Below are 21,476 nucleotides of genomic sequence, written 5' to 3'. Positions count from 1 at the left end.
CCAAAGTATAATTAGAAAAGACTAAGATAGGAACTGTGAATATGATAGTTTAATAAACAAAACTACTTTATAGAGCCATAACATTTGTTTCAGTCACAGAATACCTAATAAAAATAGTATTATGCAAAATATTAAGTCAGTTGCTTTCATTCTGCTTTAGCGACAATGGTGCTACTTACCGAGATTTTCCCAATTGAAACTCATTGTTTATTAAAAATAAACATATGAAGCAACATAAATACTTACAGATATTGCTTTGCCAGTTAACAATACAGCATTCAACATTCTAGTATAGTCACACAAGAGATATAAAGAGATAGATGTGATTTAGCAGTGATTTCTGCATCTCTTTACCCCTATCACTATCCCTGCAGCTTAACTGTATAGTTAATAGTACAAGCCACCAGTTGCATCAATTATGAGGGATCTGAATCATTTTTGGGGGGATTATAACAATTCAGTGTGTTTAGATGATGGCCATTTGCTGTTGTGCAGTCTTTCATAATGCTGTTATAAATTCCAAGCTTTAGTATGACATACAGTATATGCATTCCCACCTTAGGTCTTTCAGACACCCAATAATTTGCTACAGGTTACATCTTCCTGCACAAGGGCAGGCGGATTTATGGCTGCTCCAGCCTTTCAGTTCATTAAGGAAACCCTGCATGAGTTAAGGAACTCACACACAGGCTTAAGGGGAAAAAAACTTGTTGATTATGGTACTTTTCCCTGAAATAGAAAAAAAAATTGGCAGCTTTTAGGCAAAAGGCTCCCATGGTTATAAATCAACAGTTATGTCCTGCCAGACCTCGTATACAGACCCAAACACTAAGGGGCCTATTTATTGTGCTTTGTAAAATTCGCTGAAAAAAACTGTGTAAAAAGCTGTGTAAAATAATTGGCAAATTCATCAAGGTGTATGTAATATTATGCCATGTGAATGTCAGGTTTGCTGCTGTTATTTTATGGATTCTCTGTAACTAAACTCAACTACAGGTATGGGATCCATAATCTGGAAACCTGTTATGCAGAAAGCTCCGAATTACAGAAAGACCATCTCCCATAGACCCCATTATATCCAAATAATAAATATTTTTTAAAATTATTTCCTTTTTTTCTAAAATAATAAAACAGTAGCTTGTACTTGATCCAAACTAAGATATAATTAATCTTTATTGGAAGTAAAACCAGCCGATTGGGTTTATTTAATGTTTCCATGATTTTGTTGTAGATTTAATGTACAGTATGAAGATCCAAATTACAGAAAGAGTCGTCCCAGGTCCCAAGCATTATGGATAACAAGTCTCATACCTGTACTACCTTAAATGAGTTAAAAAAAATTCATGAAGTGATGTCATAATGTTACAGGTACAATACAGCTTAAAGTAGTATACATTATATGGAAAACAAAATAAAATAGCTTTATAACTGCATTTTCTGTTTTTAACCTTTTTATGTTTCAGTTTTCCATTAAATCAAGTGGGAAAAGGATGATTAGGGATCAGACAGCTTTAAGAAGAACACAACACACTTTTCCAGGATAACAATGAACTTTTTAAAGGTTAGTCTATTGTTTAATTTGGATTAATTACCTGTGTTAAAATGCTAATAAAATATAATAACCCCCAGTTTATCATTTTTGTCCAAACCACCTAAAGCATTAAACCAGAAGGAACATTCACTTCACTGTAAAGGTCACAAGCCGCTAGCAACAATAAAAATTTCCCACTGCATGCCTATTTAGTTTCAACCTTTTCATCTTGTCACACACACAGTAAAATATCCAAATCCTTAACACATCAAGTCTTTAAAGTATTTTTAGTAAAGATTTAAAAAAAAAAAAATATTATATATATATATATATATATATATTTATTATATTATATATATAATATTGAGTTTAAATGCTCTACTGCCAGTAAAATACATACAGAATATATTCTCATATTTTTACGAGGTGCCACATTTGTTCCCCATTTCACATGTTCTCTGCTGTCCTGTGATATTGGCCATGCCGTAATATGATGCCATTCTCCCCCCAGTATGGTTGTCTTATAAAGGCATTAGCATTACTTCAATAGATCTTCACTCCACATTGCTTGCTACTAAATGTGCGTAGACAGGTCCTTCAAAGTCTGCAAAGAAGCCACCAAGAGGTGTTTGCTCCAAGCGATCCAAGATAAAACCGTTATGGAGTATTCCAGAAGTATGCTGTGGTATTGGGGAGTCAGTAGGTGGGTAAGGGATTGCTATTTTCAGCAATATGTGCACGGGATGCATGGGCTAGATAAGTGACTGACTGAAAACATCTGATTTTATCTGCTATGTTGTACTATATTCCTATAAGAGCATATGTCCAATAATCAAGCTATGCAATATTAAAATATTGATAAGGAATAGAGATGAATGTGATATTTCTGATGGGGATCCATTTTCATGAGCAATAAAAGCTAAAGTAAAAAGTATCTTTATATTTATAGGCAATAGAGATTAATGTGATATTTTTGATGCGGATACATTTTCATGAGCAATAAAAGTTAAAGTAAAATTCATGGTTTTTTTTTTAACTTCAGTATAAACTTTGAAAAGCCTTTGTTATATTTATTATATACTGTATTATCAAACCTCACATGCTGCATTGATATTACAGACTATGAAATCTTAATTAATCTTACTTTCTCTAATTTAAGTAGAATACATGTATTACTGAAAGCATTTTAGAGCCTGCTAACATAATATGAAATGAAAAAAATATGCTCAATTATGAACGTAAGCATGAATGCAAATCAAGTTTGAAAGTAAAATGAAGTGCACATTGACACTGTTCCCAGTGTATTGTGCCCAAACATACTTCTACCAACTTGTCGCCTCCTCTTATGAATAGCAAGCAAATGCCCATACTTTAACTTTTTCTTTACTGGAATTACTTTCAGCCTTGACATGGCTATATAATTCCAGTATTCCCTTAGTAGGCTGCTACAACAGCCACAACTGTGTTTCCCCCAGTGAACTGGAAACTAATTTTGTGTGCCAGCAGTGACGCCATTCCCACACAGGGAGAAAAACATGCATTGCAACTTGTATGCAGTTTATTAAAAGATGCTACTATATATATATATATATATATATATATATATATATATATATATATATATATATATATATATATATATTAGAATATTGTGTGCAAATGTTGTCATCTGCAACTTTGAGGTATCTGCAATTATGCTGCAATTCTGGGAAGATTAGCAAGAAAGTTACATGCACACCCGAGCCCAAGCCCTTCAATACAGATTTCCGCCTGGTGCACTGACCCTGGGAAGACGGCATTTCCAAACTAGATACAGGAAAAGAATTAGGTACTGGCACTCAAGGCGATTCAAGCAGGGGACAAGCCCCTTGCAGGTTTATTGTGTCACAACTTTTCAGGGGCTTCGTCAGGTGGAGGTAAAATTAGAGGTAAAACCAGTCTATTGGTTTTATTTAATCTTTAAATGATTTTCTGGTAGACGCAAGGTATGGAGATCCAAATTATGGAAAGACCCTTTTCCAGAAAACCCCAGGTCTCGTACAGTACCAGTATACACAATTCACTGAAAAAAACTATTGTGTTTCTTTGTTATTCTTTAGTAAATATTTGATATAGTTTGTCAATTATATAAAAAGCAAAGGTGACTGGAACAGTAAGACCATTTACCTTTACAATCTGGAAAAACTCCTGTCTGTCTTGGCAGGTTGTCAGTCTATCACAAAATACTCTATAGACTTCATGGATCCAAAGTCTCATTAATTTCTGGCCACCTGCAGAACTCTGTGGCACCTGTGCAGGCTTCAGCAGAATCACACCCTTAAACATGAGAAAAGAAGACATTTTGAATTTTAGCTGCTTGTTGCGCAAATTAACTTATTTGATAAAATCTCATTTTAAAAATTGCTATAGAATATCACACCTAATTTCACAGTTTCAGTTCATTTTATTTAAGCACAGCATTTGCAATAAAAGTTAAGAGAGAGAGCAAATTTGGTAGGGGCTAAAAACAAAAAAGATAAATATGCTGTACATGTGCATAAAATTAATTTAACAAATGATGACATGTTTATAATACACAAAAGCCATGAATATCTTGTAAATTATATCCTTATAAACGGTGAGTAGTGATGTCATCAGTTATAAACGGTGAGTAGTGATGTAATTTCTGTCACATGACTCACTAAAATTTGTGTATTATAATAAATAAAGTACCCCCAGTTGTAAAATATGAGGATATTAGAAGTTACCTCGGAGTTCCATGACCTGTATAAAAACACTCGGCCTTCGGCCTCGTGTTTTTATATGGTCATGAAACTCCTCGGTAACTTATAATATCCTTATATTTTACAAGAGGGGGTACTTTATTCACTATATATACTATAGTACTGCCAGCTATTTCTGGGATAACACTCTTTATTGGTCTGAAAAAATGTACAAATAGTTACAATATTTATATTAAATTGAAAGCTTCTGTTTTACAGAAGTCAAGAAGGTGGCAGATAAGCAAGCGAGCAGCAGAAAATATATATCTCAAATATACATGATTGCAAAATAAGGGTGCCACTTTAAAATTAACATATTGAGTGGCCCCTTAAAGGGATGTATATTTAGTTTAATAAACCTTACTTTTCCCCCAGATATTTTCAGATGAATTTAGTGATTATACCACAGTTTTGGAATCACAGTATGGTAGGCACTAAGACTCCCTTGCTAGAATGATATATCCACAAAATGCAAATAAAAGTCACAAAGCATAAGCATGATAAAATATATTTTTCAGTAAGGAGAAGCTCATATTACAAACATCAGATCTGGTACTTGTTAATTATACACAAAAGTATTTTTATGATCACAACTAGAGGGACAGGGAAACATCATTGCCATGCTATGCTACTTGATAGCATAAATATTGCTATAATTATAATTTTATATATATTGGGTTATGAGCTTTAGTTTGGTTGTAAAAAAAATAGAGAATATATTTTTAGTTTTAACAATCAAGTTTTCACTATTGTTGTATGCTAAATAATACCAATCTTTTTCAGCCAATAACATTATATATTTTCATAAAATGTACCCATGGAAATGGTCTTGTTTATTCTGAATATGTTTGCTCTAATGACTTCTGGGCAGGGTCTTTTCAGGTATGAGGTAAGAACCTAGTCTTTAGGTAGCCCCCCTAAATGGTTACAGGAGAGGTTACATAGCCTTCCCCGGAGTGCTGTGTAATGTTAACTCACTGTTTTAAACACCAAGGGGTTTATTTATCAGATTTTTTAAAATAAAAATGTCTGTCGGGTACAAAATCGATAAAATTGAGTGAAAACCCAAATAGGTGATTTTTTTGGAGTTTTTTCCCAAATTGTATGATCACCGAAACTCCCAAATAGGATAGGGACCTCTCCCATTGATTACAACCTTGCTACGTCTGAGATGCCGAGTTTTTGTATTCAGACTTTTTGCAGCATTAGTGCATGATAAAAAAAATATAAAAGAGAGCATGTTTTAAAAAAAGTACTGCCTGTTAGAAACTATATTTAAATAACCTATATCTAAATAAGCAAACACATTATAAATGAAACTGCATAATATGTTACAGATGTGGTCCAGTCTCTCCAGTCCCAACTGATGAACAAAGTGTGATAAAATCTACTCACCCTGGTGGTCCAGTGGTTCGGCAGGGACGCCCGCCGCACCAGTCTGTTTCTGCTGCCATGTTCATTCCTTAGGGCGCGCGCGCGTCTCGTTGTACTTATTGATGTGGACGCGCAAGCATCTGATGCAAACACAGAATGGCGCAAAATCTTGGCACGACACTGCCGCTATAAAAAGCCCAGTTGGTGCTTTGTGATTCTGATTCCGGTTTTGACCCCTGCCTGTCTATACGATTACCCTGACTTCTATATCTGACCCTTGCCTGAATATCGACTACCCCTTCTGCTGAACCCTCCTGTCTGATTAATTATCCGGTTTTGACCTTTTGCCTGATTACGTTTGACATCCGCCTGCCTCGACCCTGCTTGCTCTAACTACGATTTTGGTTTCCTGTTTTGTACCGTGACCCTCGGCCTAAAGACTCTTGCTAACAGTCGTGCCCCTCTGCCTATCCAGAACCTCTTGTTAAGTCCTGGTGGCATCCAAGTAGCTGAGGGCTCCTCCTGAGGCCAACGGCGGTCACACTACAGGTGAAGCATGAGCCGAGACCAGGGTGTCGACCATGACACAAAGTTGTGCATTTGAAATGCACAAATAACAGCATACATTTGTAATTACATATCCTTCCAATTCATTGTATAATAACAGGTAAATGACTTTGGGAATTGCAGAATTATCGATTGTATTGCCCACCAAAATGCCACATGGGATTGGGTCTCTACTTCAAGCACTACACAATATATAATATTATAAGGAATTCTGCTTTATTTAGTTTTACTCTCGCTCTCTAAAGGCAAAAAGCATTAGCTAAGAGTGCCTTTGTCCTCGAACACCTCATATTTCTTGCCATAAGATATTAATTGTGGTAAAGTGACCCATGTCAGTGATGGGCACGCTGATTAGAAATACTGCAGCTGTCTCATTTACAACATCAAAATATGACTAAATTTAAATATATAAATATAGAGAGAAAACCAGGCTGACAGGCACACCTCTGCATAGCAATCAGAACAAACATCCTGTGGAACAATCGGTTAGATAAGTGCAGTTTTGCCAGTTTGAACAAATTGTTAAATGTACAACCAATCTGCTTGACTGTCCAAATATTAAAATGGCAGTCTGTGGATGGCCAACTTTACACCTTATCTAAAAACAAACCTGTAAGTTGAAAATTGCAAAGGTATGTAGTGCTGATTACTTACCTGGATAACCCTTGCAAAATCCCGCAAGCTGAATATATAGTGAGATTTTGAAGGCATTGGAAGAAATGTCTGTGAAACTTGCCTGTAGACATCCATTGTGGCCCATACCAGTATCTACAGGGCAAATATGAAAACTATAATTAGTGTAAAAGTTTATATCAGCCTATGCAATTATAGGATTCTTTTGTAACCCATTTGTAAACAGGAATGGGATATATATTGGGTAAATATAACATACATTCCAAGTTAAGAGGTATAAAAGGATACTCACAATTTATGTGAAATCAAACAGTGTTTCAGCTCTAATGCAAACCACTTTATGATGTAAGATGGTTTTTGTACCTATTTATACTTGAAAAAAAGACAGCAATAACAAAAACCAAAATAAAAATACATTTTCAGAAGGAGGAATGTGAACATTCTGCCTTAATGATTGGTGTCCTTGGCTTGCCAAGGAGAGAAAAATACATTTCAAGAAGAAATATCCAGCAGCTCTTAATGCATGCCCTTTGATCATGTACTTTTTACAGTGCAGGCAAAGTACCAATTTGACAGGCTTTCTCACTGTTGATATTCAATGACCTGGATGTGGAAAGCTTAATGTGTAGTAAATGATAAAAAGGAACAACAATTTACCTACATACGGATTTTCCTTAAGAAGCAGATTAGCACAAACCATTTTTTTTAACGGCTACATTGATTTTGTTTGCAAGAAGCAGAGGTAACCTCAAGGTAACTATCGCGAGCAGGATATTAAAACAGAGCAGATCTGATCAATTGCTATCACTTGACTTCAGCACCAGTTCTAGCAATCTATACGGTCATACTCGGTCATCAAATGGTTCTTCATTATCTCTAAATATGAAGTGATGGGAGCACTTTTATTTATACTAACAGATTGTACAGGGGGACAGGCAGAAAGGGGCAATTGGACTCTTTCTTTTGATGATGCAGAACAGCAAGGTTCACTCTTGCATCTGTTTCTTTCAAAACAACAACAGGTTTTATAGGTTATTTGCAATAGCACTTCACTATACAACTGTACTAAAATGTGATCTAGATACTCAAGGAAAAATCTGTATCAAAAAGGTGATACAGTGCGTCTCATTTAACTGTTTTTCTGAAACTGACATTAAATTGAACTAATAATGAATACATTCCCAAAAATACGACACTGACTGGGGAAGCCTTTTTGAGAGAAGAATTCTCATAAAAATGCTCCTACAAATGTCAAAATTAATTAAAACATAGATTTCTTATATGGTACACTGACTACTTCATTCTTTCAACAAAGCAACTCAGATACATGCTTTTTATGTCAGTCATATCAGTGGCTGAATGTCGCCTCATCTTTATTTTGAATGGAATTCTCCCACATAGGCTCACTTTAATATACCAGGCGGTTGCATTATGGACTTAGGTGCTAAATGCAAATCTTTGTTTCATTTTCTTACTTTTAGTAGACTCTTCAAAGCTATTCATTCATGCAATATCTTTTAGGGGGCTCCCTATCCTAGTAGATATAGTAGAGTTAAATCAAATAACTGATTCTGGCACAAACAAAATCTGACTTTGGCACACATCCTGCATATAAAGATATTGGATTTCTGGTGATTTTAAAAGCGTGAGCTCTAATACAACTTTTAGGCTAACTTGTAGGGGACTATTGAATTCTAATTGCTGATTGGTCTCTATGATCAACATCACCAACAACTTTCTTCTCCAATGTTATACACAGGATGATAAATAAGACTACAAACGGTAACCCTTCCAACTGTGAAAATCAAAGCTGGGATGGGTTTCTATCTCATAGGCTGATGTGGAAGGCTAGGGGCGGATAATAATTATGTCTGTTTTTTTTATTCCACAACAGACCACATTTTTTTACAAAAAAAAACTCACCACTGACAAACGTGTGAATTTAGCAGCAAAACTATGCTGGCAAAAATATTTAGGTTATACCCAATTTTGACATTTTAGTTCATTTTGCATACTGTGCATTACAATAACATAATTTCTGTATATAGAAAAAGTGAATGGAATGTATATTTTTCTCTTAAATGTTTAGAGTCTGAAGGGACGAGTACTTTGAAGTATAAAGACATCTTTCTCTTTTCTACTTGCTATAGAATTGATTGGGCATCAAACTGTTCAGTAGACCCCTGGCGTATTTTTTTCAGAATGTTTGATCTTGGTACATAAATATATATGGCAGCTAAGAAGCTGTAAAATGGATGCTTTTAGAAATCTTATAAAAACCCCTAACTTTAGAAACATTTTGTAGTTTGGTATTTTAAAGTAGTGAATAGTGATGGGCGAATTTATTCGCGAAACGCCTGCGAAAATTCACCCGAAAAAATTTGCCGCGTCAAAAAAAAACGGACGCCGATGTCAAAAAACGCTGTTTCGCGAATTTCGCAAATTTTCCGCGAAGCGAAATGGCGCAAATTCGCCCATCACTAGTAGTGACATACAGTTTTAGGTTTGGAAGAATGTCTATTTTCCAAAACCATTTTGTTTTTTGGGGCCAGCATAACCTTTTGGAGCATTTCCTACACGTAAAGTGACGTTTGTTTTTGTAATAGTTAAGATACAGGATGACTTATGCAAGTAGCATGAACAAGATATATTTTGGGGTGTCTACAAACTTATGTTTAAGTTAAAGTGATACTGACACCAAAAAAATTATTGAAAATATTAACCTACATGAAAATTTACCTATAGGCCATGTTGATCGTTTTTCGCTGATAGTTCTGCTGATAGTAATTGCCACTTGAAGTTCTTAAACCTGACTGTTTTGTCAACCTGACTGTCCCTTCTTAACTTGTCAGTTTGAGTTTCTAATGCTAATGGACTCCTGCTGCACAAATATGGCAGCCCCCTCATAGAGGAACAGGGTAGTAATAAAGGGAATGTAAAAGCATCAGGCAAATAATTTTATGGCAAAATTATAAATAGCATTCAAAGATAATGTTGTGATAGATATTAAAAACTTTTTTTTCTGGTGTCAGACTCTTTTTCAGCAAAGCATCTGGCATATAGAGACCCTAAAACCTTTCTTTACTTTCTCTATGGCTTACTTTCTCTATGGCTTACTTTCTTTATGGTTATGATCTGGCAGTAGCTAAAATGACGAGTCAAGAAAGTCCATATTTATTATCATTTAGGGCCACTGCAGGTCACATGCTTAGGTACAACCTATAATTGGAAATCAAACTGTTCAGTAGACCGCTTGCATTCTTAATTTATGTGTGGATAAAATCCTGTAAATCTTAAACTTTGAGGTGGATTATTGAGCATGTTTTTTTAATAACTGATGCCTTGAGAAAAAAATTGGGTAGCTTGGAGTAAAAAGACATTTGGATTATTCCGAATATGTTATTTTAAAAAATGTTGAATTAAACCTACTGTATTTACTTTTCTGGAGAGGTGATTTGTAAATTTGGCAGTGAACTGCTGGGAGTTTTTGACCTACAGTATATAAGTCAGAAATCTCCAAAAAATTGTTCATATTTGGTATTAACTAGTTTGAGAGACATGGGATTTTCCAAATCAGTTGTATTTTAGTACATAAACTAAAACGTGTTTCTAAAATATATTTCTCTATATTATGAGTTGTAAATCTTTTTCATTTTTCAGGTATGTAGAATCTTATATCTTGATACAAAATGGGAATTACAGAAAAAGGTGACCAGCTTTTAAAAGCTTAGGTTGTCTTGAAAAAAATGCATAGTTTTTTCAAGGCAAATTAAAAGCACCCCCATCCGATACATGAAATGTTCATACAGTGAAATTCTTCTGACAGTGACAGAATTAAACTACTTACTCCTGTCTACTGTCTACCTTAGCACTGCCATTGAAAGATATTACCAAGAAATAGTTGGCTCTTCCTTTGACTCAAAAAAGTGTGACTTAATAATATATATATATATGTTTAATGTTTTCGACCAACAGCTAGTAGGCATGCCTGAGGCCCTATTCAGCCCCAAGCACAAGTGTCCTAAATGGCTTGCACTTGACTCACCCTGTAGTCTCACAATACTAATGCCAATAATAGTGTCTAGTTTTCTCTCTTTCTTTCTTTCTTTCTTTCTCTCTTTCTCTCTTTCTCTCTTTCTCTTTCTTTCTTTCTTTCTTTCTTTCTTTCTTTCTCTTTCTTTCTCTCTTTCTCTCTCTCTCTGTTTCTTTTTTCCCTTTCTTTCTCTTTCTTTCTTTCTTTCTTTTCTTTCTTTCTTTCTTTCTTTCTTTCCTTCTTTCTTTCTTTCTTTCTCTTTTTTCTTTCTTTCTTTCTTTCTTTCTTTCTTTCTTTCTTTCTTTCTTTCTTTCTTTCTTTCTTTCTTTCTTTCTTTCTTTCTTTCTTTCTTTCTTTCTCTTTCTTTCTCTCTTTCTCTCTCTCTCTGTTTCTTTTTTCCCTTTCTTTCTCTTTCTTTCTTTTCTTTCTTTCTTTCTTTCTTTCTTTCTTTCTTTCTTTCTTTCTTTCTTTCCTTCTTTCTTTCTTTCTTTCTTTCTTTCTTTCTTTCTTTCTTTCTTTCTTTCTTTCTTTCTTTCTTTCTTTCTTTCTTTCTTTCTTTCTTTCTTTCTTTCCAGCTGGAATGATTCATATTCTTGCACATTTTTAATACTGGTACAAAGTAACATAAAATTGTATGCCAAGTCATAGATGTAAATGGCCTCCACTACATTCTAAAAGACAGGGCATTCAAATTATGGTTTCAATACACATGCCTGCTAAAATAAAACTCAGTTTTGATCACTATGAATGACATGTTGCTTTTAAAAGTTTTCATCAAAAGCAAAGCATATTGCTTGAAGATAAAGTGTAATGTCCTCTAGTCACTATGGAGCTGACTAAAATACAGTTGGGATACCTTCATATTAAGCCAGTTAATACTTGAGGTTTACTTTTAATGATGCCTAGGGCACACCATCTGGTACAAGCACAGGTGCAGGAAAGATTATTTATTTAAAGTACACACAGCAACATCAAACTAATCAATACTGAGCTAATTAAAAAACAAATATTTGTTAATTGTCATCAGCAAGTGCATTTTCTGCATATGCTTTTAGAATATTTATGGTTTATCTGTATGTAATCAGTTAATGGATCGAAAAATATTTCATCAAAGTGGGATAAACTAGAAAGTACTATTCCACTGAGCTTAGAGGAAATAAAGAATGAATTTGATTTAGAGAAATAAAGAGGCACCCTGTTGAGCATAAACCATAGCTCTACTTACTTTTTTATTGATTTAAAAATGCTCACCTCCAGATCAGTATTAAGCCAGCAAGGATCTTGCTGGAAGAACAATGTATGTGACAGTTTTTTAGATGTGAGCTGCTAAAGCCAAAAATATTCATTTGACATAGCATTTATTTCTATCTTGTGCAGGCTAAATGTCCTGATAAAGTCTTTCTGCTTTATTGCATTCAGTAGATCTTTAAATTGTTTGCAATTATGACTTGTCCAAGTAAAAATTGACCAAATCCAATGCCTGGCCGAGCCGAATCTGAACCTTAGAAAACAGAAAAAAGGTTGCTGCACTTGCTTTGTGTCTATTCATGTGCACTTCACGCTTGCAACGTCTCTAGCAGTGCGCAATTAGGATTCATTTCGGCCAAATGCTGTGTGAAGGATAGAGCAGATGGATTTGGTGCATCCCTATTTAATAAACATATTAATGCTCATATGCCAGAATTTTAAGGGATAATGTAATAAAAGTCATATACCAGAAAAAGATTAAGACTTAAGACCAGTTTGAGGGTGCATACTTTTGGGATGTAAAAATAATCTGTTTTTCATTAATATGTTTCATTACATAACTGCATACTGGGGTAAAACATGAATTCCTAATTCACTTGCAGCTGGCTTGCTAAATATACTTGCTTGAAGGTGCATATTTTTGTGGACCTGGTCATAATAAAATAGTATTTGAAAGATTAAATCAGGACTTAAATAGGTACAGAATGATACAGAGCACTAGCAGCAAGTTGGGGTGTGGATGTTTGCAGATGTCTTAATTAAAAAATAAACATTCACTTTGTTTTGTTTTTCACTAATAGTTTGCTTTGTAGTCACTTAAAGCCTTTGTTTCTCACCACCAAGTTGGTGTTCAGTTCTTTAAAGGAAGGTTCTCTAGAGCATAAAAATGTCAAGCTGTTTTTTCTTTTCTTTTTCTTTTTTTTTGATAAGTTCATTTATTGTAGTGCTAATCATACACTCTTGTTTTTTTCTAGCCCATGTTCATGAAACTTGATATTGAGTGATACTCTAGAATGACTTTAAAGGAGAAAGACATGACAAACTGGAGAGGTGTTACGTTTTTAGGCAGGCACCCCATTGATTCTAGGAACCCTATTTGATTCTTGTCACTTACCTGATACCTTGGTCAGGCACTCCTTTTCAAAAAGTGACCAACACAGGCTACTGTTTGAAAAGTGTAATGCAAGGTTATGCACTTTGGCAAAAATATAAATGCAAGTTACACACTAAATGACAGTGTGTTTCCTTAAAGGACCAGTAACATAAAACATTTTTTTTGGAAAATTCATTACAATACAACGAAAAAAAACCACCAACACAAATTAAATTTTAAAATAGCAAAGCCTTTTCTTCCCGCGTATGGCTGCCCCTGAGCAGACAGCCATGCTCCTGCGACAGCGACCCTTCCTTGCAAAGCAGGTGACACAGCGAACCCACGGAAGCCCAGCACACCACCACAGCCAGGGTGTCTTCTTTCTTCATCGAGAATCTGCTGGGCCCCGAATCAAGGAGGAGAAAAAGCCACATGCTGTCACTAGAAAAGCCAGGGAGGAGAAATCGATTGCTGCAGGATGGATGGTCGCCTTTTTGCTGTTTCTGAAGACGACAGGAAGTGGACTTTCTGTAAGTTATTTTTTGATAAAGGCTTTGCTATTTTTAAAATTTGATTTGTGTTGGTGTTTTTTTTTCGGTGTATAGTAATGAATTTTCAACAAAATTTTTTTTCGATGTTACTGGTCCTTTAACTGAGAAGTATCTAGGGGTTTTTGTAGATCATTTGTCTAATTCTGGGCAGTGCCATTCTGTGGCCACTAAAGCAAATAAAGTACTGCCTTGCATAAGAAAGGGCATACACTCAAGGGATGAAAATATAATTTTGCCTCTTTATAGGTCCCTGGTAAGGCCTCAACTGGAGTATGCAGTGCAGTTTTGGGATCCAGCCCTTAAGAGGGATAAAAAGGGGCTGGAGAGTGTGTAGAGACGTGCAACTAAACTGGTTAGAGGGATGGAAGACTTAAATTATGATTTACATGGTTGTGGAAGTTTTCTCAGGAAAAAAAGACACTTGCGAGGGGACATGATTACACTTTACAAGTACATTTAGAGGACATAATAGCAGGGGACCTTTTTACCCATAAAGAGGATCACTGCACCAGAGGCCAACTCTTCAAACTAGAGGAAAAGCACTTTCATTTGAAGCAGCATAGGTGGTTCCTCACAGTGAGGGCTGTGATTCTGTTAATTCCTTTAAAAGTGGTTGGATGATTTCTTAGACAAGAATGGTATCCAAGGCTATTGTGATACTAAAATCTATAGATAGTGTATGGAGAGGTGAGTGTATGTATGTGTACTGGGTTTCATTTGGAGGGGTTGAACTTGAACTTAACTATAACTTTGTAACCATCTTGTTCTGGTGTCAGATGGCATTCCCAAAGCTGGCTTCATGCTCTGTATAGAAATCATCAAAGTTGTTTTGTATTGCACATATACTTGCCCAGGTCTTTGCAGAGGACGTCTAGGACACCATAATAAAATGGCATGGTGGTGCTCCTCAAACAATACTAGTTTTTTTCTTTTTTTAAGGAGAGGTGCTCCAGCCCAGGATAGCAGTTAACAATTAAGCACCCCCAAATGATTTTACCTTTGCTTCTGCTTTAATATATAAACCTTCTTGTAGCATCTTACATTTTTAGCAAATTATTTTAAATTATTACATTTTAAATGCTTATGAACTGAATTACGTTTTTGACAGTACTATATATATTTATTGCGTTAGAAAGCCACCATCTCTTCTGTTGATGTAGATGAGTAACATAACCTGATATACTCTACACCAGGGATCCCCAACCTTATGGAACTGTGAACAACATTCAGAAGTAAAAGGAGTTGGGGAGCAACACTAGTATGAAAAATGTTCTTGGGTTGCCAAATAAGTGCTGTGATTGGTCAGTTGGTAGCCCTATGTGGATTGTCAACCTACATTGAAGCTCTGGTTTGACAGTGCACGTGGTTTTTATACAACCAAAACTTGCCACCAAGAAAGGAATCTGAAAATAAGCACCTGCTTTGAGGCCAGTTGGCGCAACATCCAAGGGGTTGGAGAGCAACTTGTTGCTCATGAGCTACTGGTTGGGGACCACTGTTCTACACCATACTTGATTAACTCTGTTCAGTCTTATTCTTGTAATATTAATGCACCAGAAAACTGTCCAGAGCTGTGGTACAAAGTTTTGAGCCAGTTGTTATTTCAAATGACAAGGTTTTTGCACTTAAGCTGTGGTCTTGTATATACTAAACATTGTTATTCATTGTTGTTCAACTGAAGCGTCTTGGCCATAATAGGCAATAAAATTGTTGATTATATTCTTTACAAGAGCATGTCATAATTCCTTTTGAAATAGCCTTTCTTAAAATTAATCTTCATCCAGCAAATATATAGTTTATGTATCTGTTGCCGGCGAAGGCTAAGTTTATTTATTGTAAGGCCAATTTAAAGATGAACAAAGTGATCCAATCAATCATTTTTTAGTGTGATATCTTTAATGTGTTGCTAAGGCCACTGTCAAATCTTTCTGGAAAAAGTAACAAGTCATCTAATACAGGCTTTCAGCAGAATGATGAATTATATTCTGTATTTTGCGACAGGTTTAATTTAATAATTGATTTATAAACAAGAATGACTACAATACCCAAGAACACACAGATTTCTTTACTCTTCAGGGGTAGAATTAATTTGCCATTGTTTGCTTCACAAACAATGCAATGGTTTGATTTTAATGTTGCTCATTAGGGATTTTCTTTTGAGTGTGTGATATACTTGTATGTATAACTAATTAAACAAAGTTACAAATATGCATTCATATTCCCAAACACAATTTGGCAATCTATAATTTCCTCCAGTGGAGTTATTAAAAAACACAGAAAATGTGAACACATTTAATAATAGAAAATTTTTATATGAGCAGGGCCCTCCCCGAATTGTCTTTCAACAACATTCACTATGCATCATAAAATCCCATAAAGAGTGTTATGTCTTGTGTTTGTTCCCCCATGGGATGTGCCTTGAGAGTAAAAAAATACATATTTCTCTATACTTTGTTGGACACAATGGCACTACTGTATATCAATAATTATAATAGTTATAAGTTCAGGTTCAGAAATATAGCGTTATCAATATGGGTAGACTTTGTCCAGATATGGTTTTAATAGCAACCAATCACTCTGTATTGGACTACTGCAGTTCAATAATTACAGACATCATTTTCTCTTGTTTACTTGATAAATGAAACGTTTGCCCACATTCCATAGTAATTCAAACAGTATTTTCTTGTCTTTGTTGATTTCAGAAGGAGCCAAATCTCCAGAAATCTGTACTTACTCAGCTTGTAGATATGTGCACTTTGATAACTTATTTTCTTTAGTGCAAGAGGAATGTGAAACCAAGACACCAAACTGGGCATGGGGTTTAGAAGAATTGCTGTAGATGAAGACTACATGTCCTCAATTGGAACCTGGACGTTAGGTTGAGTTGATTAAGACAAAGGGGTGGGATGAAAATTATGCTGCATAGGGTTACTGTAGGTGGAAAGCTTATTTTACAGAAGGCTAGCATAGTGAGAAAATGGGATAAATTAATTACTTTATAAATGTGGTTATTTGTACTGAGTTTGAAAGAGTCCTGAAATCTTGCATTATATTCGATATTTGCAGTTGTGTTTTTGCTTTAAACTTGTGAATTGAAAATCATTGTTTACCATTGTTCACCTATAAATCCATATGGAGCTATTCAGCTTTATATATCTGTGTGCGTAAAATGTATTTAGCTTTTTTTTTATAAAATCAATAAAAGTCTTACCCTTGAGTATCTCTTCAAAGATGTATCAAAGCCAGAGCTGAAATGCCAGTCAACAATAGGTTGAAATATGCTCTTCATAGTCTCATCATTAAAAGCATCAATTGATAGAACATTGAAATGTCTTAGAAAACGAGGAGTGACTGCATGTCTTCCTCCACCAGGTGGTGCCATGGCTAGAACGATTGACATGTCCTTGATTTCTATCGTACTGGTATCATTTCTGCACAAAATACACAGTATGCAAAGAGTGTATTAAAAATTGTGTTTTGTGTTAATAAATGTAGTAAGAATATCAGGAATACAGTATGTTGCAGACATATATGTCTGTGTTTGCAAAAATCTTTGTTTTTATACAGAATATGATGAAAAGCATTCTGGGCTTCAGAGAATGACAAGAGTACTAAGTCTCACGCTGACAACTAAAAATGACGGACTGCACCCAGCTGTGAGAAACAGGTTATATTGTAAATATAACTTCTTTTGATGGGCATGCAGTTTCAGAGCAGGAAACAGAAAGTACAATACGACTTAAAAAAAATTAGTATTCTTAAACATAATGACGGGAAACCAAAATCTTCCAATATTACAAAAAAGTGCATAGGATGAGTGTGAATGGCATACATATTTTATTTACTGAACTGCTCTACTTTGTATGTTTCCAGCACACAGCAGGGGGACATGCAAGCCTGAACAGTTACAGCAAATTGTAGAGTATAAAATATATGTGCATTTTAAGTACCACAGATGTATTGAGAGGTTTCCATAAAAACTGGTTTACAAGGGGAAATCTATATCCCAGTTGCAAAATAGCAGACTGTATAAATCACCATTGTAAAAAGTAAGCATCCCAAGGGTTGTGTTCACTATATTTAACTGAAGGTCAAAGGTGCAATTGTTTCTTGCATAATGATAATATACTGTATGACATTTTACAGCTCATTTGTTTGGAATTGTTTAGCGAATACATTTTTAATTAGCTACAGTGAACCTCCTTCTTCCAATTTAACACATTTAGTCAAGTATCTGTAATACATTTTTTTGATTAGCTCCTCATTTCAAAATATTTGAAAATAAGAAGCTCAATCACTTTCATAGACATGTTCCACTGAAATTGTTGGTCTGGGCAAAACCATAATGGGGAGTAGGCGTGAGACGAATCATCTAGAGAAGTGGAAAAGAAGCAACGCAAATGGAATTCAGTCTATAACTAAAGAAGGCTTCGATTATATTAGCAACAATGGGCTATATTCAATTCAGTAAGAAAAGGTTAGCTCATGGTTTATCACTAGTGATGGGCGAATTTGGGGCGTTTCAATTCGCTGAAAAAATTAGCGAATTTTCCCCCGAAATTTGCAAAACAACGAAAAAATCACGAAACGGCGCCAGCGTCTCTTTTTTTATGCCGGCGTCCATTTTTTTAAAGAATTCAGTCTATAACTAAAGAAGGCTTCGATTATATAAGCAACAATGGGCTATATTCAATTCAATAAGAAAAGGTTAGCTTCATGGTTTATCACTAGTGATGGGCGAATTTGGGGCGTTTCAATTCGCTGAAAAAATTAGCGAATTTTCCCCCGAAATTTGCAAAACAACGAAAAAATCACGAAACGGCGCCAGCGTCTCTTTTTTTATGCCGGCGTCCATTTTTTTAAAGAATTTTCGAGGCGGTTTCGCTAATTTATTCGCCGGCTGGTATTCGTCACAAATTTGTGCCTGGTAAATACATTCATCCATCACTATTTATCACGTGAAAAGTCATGGACAAGATTCAATTTGAGGAGGAAACATTTTTCTCTGAATTCAGTTCCAGTTTTTTCCCATAGACTTCAATAAAGTTCAATAAAGTTCAATAAAGTTCAATAAAGTTTTCACCTGAGAAGTTTTTCTGAATTGAATTGCATCTCAAATTGAATCACATCCAAGACTTTTCACTTGATAAACCTTTATCCCACTGAATTGAATCTGGCCCAATGCATTTTAAAGTACAATACATCAATTATGGAAACCAACAAGGACACAAACATTTATGTCAAAGATCATCATGTTAAATAGGGTACAGATTATTTTATATATTTCATACCATATTCAAGTTCTAATTAATCATGCTTTGGGACCCAAGTAACTCTAAACATAGATTATAACTCATGGCATCACTATTAATAAAAGAATATTTTATTTATTTCATGTTTAAGTTTTTCATGGTTTTTGAGTTGCACAGTAGGGGCTATTCGTCTACTCTTTGATTCTTGGAAGACATATTGAATATGCTGCCACTCCAAAATTCAAAATATCAGTAAATAGAAATGAGTGGCAGATTTGATATTTGTTAAAACACCAGCCCAATATTTGTGAGTTTTTTTCTTGGGAAATATATTTCTAGAGAAGTATGTAATCTGATAACAGTCACTGGCAAAATAATCACAAAATCTTGTGAATAAAAGAATTTCAGCTCTATCATGATTATTTAATTAAAGCATGAAACATTTACAAATGAAACCTATAATCTCAACTCCTTTTATCTGAATTCCATTAGCATTCCCATTATTATGTCAGCCATCTCTTACTTCAACCTTTCTTTTAGGTCTTTTACCTTTTGTCTATTAGAAATTATAGCAGGGAAAAAGTAAGGGTGGATTTTATTAGAAATATCTGATTTTGACATTTACAGGAAGGTGCAACTTGAAGGTCTTGTTTGTATTGCAACTAAAGTCATTCTCTGTCCAGATTTAACTCTCTGGGAACCAAACTATCAAATTTTAAACATACTGTAGGAGTTAGCAAGAAATTATGATTTTATTGCTATATTATTAAACCCTGTTATTAAGATAGCACCTGTTATTTAAAGTTCACGTCAGTGGAGCTTATAGCCTGTTTCCTTTGTGCTACCACAATGAATTGTCTGTATGCACTGAATAGACCAGAGTGAATGAAATAAAGGTAAACATATTAGACACATAATTTAATAGCTCCACAAGATCTCATACAAAACATAACCTGGGTAACAAAACTTGGCTACTAAGCGATAACAAATCCAGGAAAGTAGAAAGCTCTACATCCAGGAGACAACACTTGCTAACAGCTAGGTGGCAGTACACTGGAAAAGGCTTGAAACAACAGTCTAGTCCCTTTAAATTCTGTGAAAAATGCTGCACAATAAAATGAGACTATGTAGCTGTTTGCTGTAAACAGTACAAAATCTCCAGATACCAGGTGGCAGCACAAAGGAATGAGGCCAGTGTTCCTGCCTACAACAGCTAAAATTACTTCTACAGCAAAAACTGTTCCTAACAATAAAAGACAACTTATTTCTCACATCTTCAGGTTCTGTTTTTTGTAGAGCCTCTGATAAAGCTATAATTCTGTCTCTTGAAGTTTCCAGCACTAACTGGGGTAAAACTAGGCTAGGACTTTCAGGAGAACCACTTAGTCACTGTGGCTCCCTTACCTATACATGCATGTGTAAGGAAATAAAATATATTTTATAGATGTAAATGGTTCTGGCAATATTCAGAGTAGCTAGTAGAGGGTACCCATAAGGTAGCCTATATAAAAGAGTGCAGGAGCTATGCACTTCCTCTTTTTAGCCTAACACAATCCACAGGAGAGACAGACGACACCGAATCATATCAGGTGGGTACCTTATTCTGGATATGAATAGATAGTTTGGTAGTGAAGTGTAAGTAGCTCACTCTAGGAGTGAGGGTTAGATAGGGCTAGCAAGCAAGGACAGCCTGTGTGCCAACGTGGAGAGTATATATGGGGTACTGCCCAAGTGACGATTGTGCACCAGACAAGGAAGAGAGCATGTAGGGACTAGGTTAGTGGCAGCCTAGTAAGACTGTTGTTGCCAGAAATTCAGAGGAAACTTGGCCACTGTATGTAGACACCGCAGATAGGTGAAGCGTTATTAGGAGAGGAGAGCCCTTCAATTGCTAATGGGTCCAGGAGTCCTGGAGTTTTCAGGGAGACAACTGTGGGAGTGTGTGTGTGACATGAGAGGATCTCTTTGGAAGTGTATCTGAGTAACTCATTAACTATATGTTCCTGGCTAGTTGTGACTCTGGTCTGCCCCTGTGAACCTGTGAGAAGCTGCCAATAAACGTTTGGCTTCGTTCGTTCAACTGCATCATGTTTATCATGCCTACTGTACATCTTACAGCAAAGGCCTAGGGGATGTTCAGGTCGGAAGCTTAGTAATTGTGGGTGCACCCAATAAACATAGTACTCCAAGCATTTTTTGGACTTAGAAGCTTCTTCCACTTAGAAATATGATTTAAGTAACAGAAGAATGAGGAAGATCTGTGTACTTCATTGCATTTCGCCTGGTCTGAGCTGGCGAAGGCAAGTCTGGCGAAAGAGGTAATGTTCAGTAAAATCCGCATGTTTGGGGAAACATACTGACTGAGATTTTAAATACAATAGGGGTTATTATGATGGCAAGTGCAGTAAACAAAGTGCAATTTCAAGGGCAAT

The 21,476-nt window shown here is 35.4% G+C and overlaps 1 protein-coding gene across 4 annotated transcripts in view; it reads right to left on the bottom strand.

Moving 5' to 3' along the window:
- Positions 1 to 21,476, bottom strand: part of LOC108711038 (dynein heavy chain 3, axonemal) — a 555,753-nt gene that overhangs the window by 163,443 nt on the left and 370,834 nt on the right. For all 4 annotated transcript variants that reach the window (XM_018252361.2, XM_041586281.1, XM_041586280.1 and 1 more), the window contains 3 exons: positions 17,004 to 17,223; positions 6,889 to 7,002; positions 3,698 to 3,847 (listed from right to left, as the gene is read on the bottom strand). In XM_018252361.2, the coding sequence (XP_018107850.1) occupies positions 3,698 to 3,847; positions 6,889 to 7,002; positions 17,004 to 17,223 (484 nt within the window). The remainder of the gene's footprint in view (positions 1 to 3,697; positions 3,848 to 6,888; positions 7,003 to 17,003; positions 17,224 to 21,476) is intronic.

The sequence above is a fragment of the Xenopus laevis genome, chromosome 3L (assembly GCF_017654675.1).
Source record: "Xenopus laevis strain J_2021 chromosome 3L, Xenopus_laevis_v10.1, whole genome shotgun sequence".
Classification (NCBI taxonomy): Eukaryota; Metazoa; Chordata; class Amphibia; order Anura; family Pipidae; genus Xenopus; species Xenopus laevis.
This window is presented reverse-complemented; position numbering and strand designations above follow the sequence as displayed.